Genomic DNA, 3,894 nt, shown 5'->3' with positions numbered 1-3,894 from the left:
CATCCTCCAACAGCCAGGTGTGTGTGAGCATCTCTTGGGAGTGATATGGAGAAGAGACTTCCAAGAGTTTTCTGAATAAAAAATGTTAATTTTTTAGATATAAAAATATACTTTTATTTTTATTTTTATTTAATTTTATTTTTATTTTCTATTTTTATTTTAAATATATTTTTTATATATAATATATATATATAAAAGTTAATGTATAATTTTTATATATATATATATGCTATATATAAAAATGTTAATTTATATGTATGTAAATGCAATTCTCCATATATAAATGTTAATATGTTAAATTTTAAAATATGTATATTGATGGGAGCTTCTTCTAAAAAAAATCCCATGAAATCCCATTCAGATTAAATCCTCCAACACAGCCCTGAGGAGGAGCCCCTTGTCCTCTGCCACCCGTGGTGGTGTCACCTCCATCCAGGTCCTGTGGTGGCATTTGGTGAGGACAAGATAAAACTGAGACAAGGCTGAGCAGCCTCCAGGGCAGGATTTGGGCAGGATTTGGGCAGGAAGGTGGCACCTGGGTGACACAGCCTGCGGCTCTGGAGCCAAGATCATCTCTGAAACAATAAATCAACTTCCCATTGCCTCAATCAGCTCCATCTGAGCGAAAGATCCTCCCAACTCTGGCACTTTGGAGCTCGCCTGGAGCTGGAGAGTTTTGCTCTCTGGAACAATTCCAGCTTGGCAGAAGAGAGGCAGGAAAAATGGGAGCAAACTCTACCCAGAGTGGGTTCCCTGGCAGTTCAGGGGTGAGGGCCTCACCACCCTCACAGGGAACAATTTCTTCCCCATATCCACCCAAAATTTCCCCTCTTTCAGTTTTAACCCATTCCCCCTTCTCTAGTTGCTCCAAATCCTTGTAAAAATCTCTCCCCACGTTCCTTGTAGCCCCTTCAGGTCCTGGAAGGCCACAATGAGGTCACCTCAAAACTTCCCTTCCTCAAGGCTGAGCAGCCCCAACTCCCTCAACCTTTCTGCAAATCTCCCCAAGGACCATTTCACTCCTTTTTGGGCTTCTTTGGGCTTTTTTGGGCTTCTTCCCTCTACTTCTCAGTAGGTCAAACCCTCCAAGGGTTGTAAATCACCTGGAGCCTCCCAGATTTGCATCACTCCAATCTCTGGCTCCGGAGGCATTTGTTGTGTTTTTGGGGAGCTGCAGGTCCTCGGACTCGCCGGAGCCCAACATGTCCCTGGCAATAACGTGGGCGTCATCAGGAACATATAATCCACAGCCTGGGTTGCATCACACCCTAATGACATGCCAGGGCCACCTCTGGCAGCTCAGAAATATTTTCTAGAATGAGAAATAAATTCCTTTCATCCATAAAGACAAAATCTCCCCCTCCCAAATTTCCTCACTGGCATGGTGCACTTTTCTAGAGAGGGGCATAAAATCAAAAATCACTTGTTTATGCTGAAAACATTTCTGGTTTTTGGTGTTTCCTCACTTTGCTCAGAGTAGGTGGAGCCATCCAATAATTTTAACAGAAGAGGTGGTGGAAGGAAGGGCGATAGCAATCTCTGCAGTGACTGAGCCTGAGATTATGCGAAGTAAGTGGGCAGCCGGGGCTGGGCTTGGCAGTAAATAAATCAATCATTGCTTCTTTCCAAGAGGAGGACCAGATCCTATATAAAAGTTCTCCCACACCACGTTCCCTCAGTCCCGTTGACTCCTTTCCACTGGTTTGTGCCGTGGGACACGGTAAGAGATGGAAATTAATTTGGCTGATTAGGCTTGGAATGCTGAAGTGGAAATGTGGGGTTAAATGTGGATTTTGGGTCTCACAATTCAAAAATTTCTCTTTATTTGCAGTTATTTTTTTGGTTTTTTCCTACCAGTTCAGGGATCGAGAAAGGAGAGAGCTGGGACGTGAAAAATCTGGGGTTTGGAGCCCCTTGGATTTCTCTGGGCCCAGCACCTCACACACACAAATCCAGAATATTCTTGGAAAACAAACCTTGAGGAAAAGGGCAGTAACTCCGCAAAGAGTGGGAAACAGAGGAACAGAAACACAAAATGAGGCTCTATCCTCATTTTCCAGCCTTTTATCTGGGGGGGAAGGGATTTCTTTTAAGCACTTCATTTCTTGAGGAGCACTTCCTGAGGAGCATTTCTTGAGGAGCATTTCTTGAGGAGCATTTCCTGAGGAGCACTTCATTTCTTGGAGGTTTGAGCACAGATCCTGCTGATCTTTTCCTTTCAGAGCCATCCCTTCCCTTCACAGGAACATCAATTCCTGCTGCCAGCAGAGAGGACATGGCTGGGGTGGGGATTAAGTGTTAAAGAAGAGCTCAATCTTCAGAGCATCCCTCGGGAACAGACACACATCAAACCTTGCAAGTGCTGCCCTGGAGCTGCTGAAGTTCTGGGCTTTTTTTTTTCCCCTCCTTTCTTTAGCATCTCTGACAACTTTTTCACAGGCTGCTCCTCTTCCTTCTCCTTCTGGAGGAGAAATTAAATACTGAGCTCCTTTGAAAGCGGGATTGAAGAATTTCAAAGTACAATGGAGTTATTGTTATGCAAATGACAAGCCGGGTTCTTTCCTGCAGCCAGGGAATATTAATCCCTGTCCCTGAGCACTGCGGCCCTTTCACAATCCACAAACCACATTTGGATGAGGGTAATTCTGGGGTACCACAGCCTCATGGGCCTCTTGCAGTGACACACCTGCTGCAAGAAGGAATTACGGTGTGATCATTGTCCTAGATAAAAAAAGAACAGTTATATCTGGATAAGGAGGTTCTGTAGATGGAATAAGTTTTTACTTCACCGGTTTTCAGTTTATTCAATAATTCCTCAAGCTGACAAGTTTAGCATCAGTCAGGGGCAGCAGAAGGAGCAAAATGGGAAGAGAAGACCATTCCCTGTTTGAAGGGAATGGGATGGCCCAGTAGCACAAACTTCCCTCCCTCTGGAAGTGCTCAGGCCTGGATTTTTTGTCTCTCCTGCAGGGCTCCCATCACACAGACCATGGGATCCCACCAGCAGAAGGGTGATGGCCAAGGGATGTCCCAGGAGTCCGGAGGGTGCCACGGCAGTGGCGGCTGCTGCTGCTGCTGCCACCATGGAGGAGGTGGAGGAGGAGGATGCTGCCACGGTGGAGGAGGATACCAGAGCCAGGGATCGTCCTGCCACGGAGGAGGAGGAGGCTGCTGCGGCGGTGGCGGTGGCAGCGGTGGCGGTGGTGGGATCATTTATCAGACTCACATGGCATCAACCTCCTGTGGAGGTGGAGGAGGAGGAGGTGGAGGAGGAGGAGGAGGAGGCGGCCAGCAAAGCCAAGGATCCATCTGCATTATTGGAGGAGGAGGAGGAGGAGGAGGTGGTGGTGGTGGGCAACAAAGCCAAGGTCCCATCATTATTGGAGGGGGTGGAGGTGGTGGAGGAAGTTCTGACCACCAGAGCCATGTACCCATCTGCATTGGAGGGGGAGGAGGAGGTGGAGGTGGTGGTGGCCAGCAAAGTCAAGGTCCCATCTGCATAGATGGAGGAGGTGGTGGTGGTGGTGGGCAACAAAGCCAAGGTCCCATCATTATTAGTGGAGGAGGTGGTGGTGGAGGAGGCTCAGGGCAGCAAAGCCAAGGTCCCATCTGCATAGATGGGGGTGGCAAGGGAGGAGGAGGAGGAGGTGGTGGTGGTGGTGGCCAAGGCCCCATCATCATTAGTGGAGGAGGAGGTGGTGGTGGCAAGGGAGGAGGAGGAGGAGGTGGATGTGGAGGTGGTGGTGGTGGTGGCCAAGGTCCCATCATCATTAGTGGAGGAGGAGGTGGTGGTGGCAAGGGAGGAGGAGGAGGAGGTGGAGGTGGTGGTGGCAAGGGAGGAGGAGGAGGTGGTGGTGGTGGTGGCCAAGGCCCCATCATCATTAGTGGAGGAGG

At 48.5% G+C, this 3,894-nt stretch overlaps 1 protein-coding gene across 1 annotated transcript; it reads left to right on the top strand.

The window, feature by feature from the left end:
• Nucleotides 1–1,636: 1,636 nt before the first annotated feature.
• Nucleotides 1,637–3,503, top strand: LOC134429314 (uncharacterized). The gene is made up of 2 exons (XM_063176450.1): nt 1,637–1,720; nt 2,971–3,503. Exon 2 carries the CDS (start codon nt 3,015–3,017, stop codon nt 3,501–3,503), a length of 489 nt encoding a protein of 162 aa, XP_063032520.1. The 5' UTR covers nt 1,637–1,720; nt 2,971–3,014.
• The last annotated feature ends 391 nt before the right edge of the window (nt 3,504–3,894 follow it).

The sequence above is a fragment of the Melospiza melodia genome, chromosome 25, assembly GCF_035770615.1.
Source record: "Melospiza melodia melodia isolate bMelMel2 chromosome 25, bMelMel2.pri, whole genome shotgun sequence".
Taxonomy (NCBI): domain Eukaryota; kingdom Metazoa; phylum Chordata; class Aves; order Passeriformes; family Passerellidae; genus Melospiza; species Melospiza melodia.
This window is presented reverse-complemented; position numbering and strand designations above follow the sequence as displayed.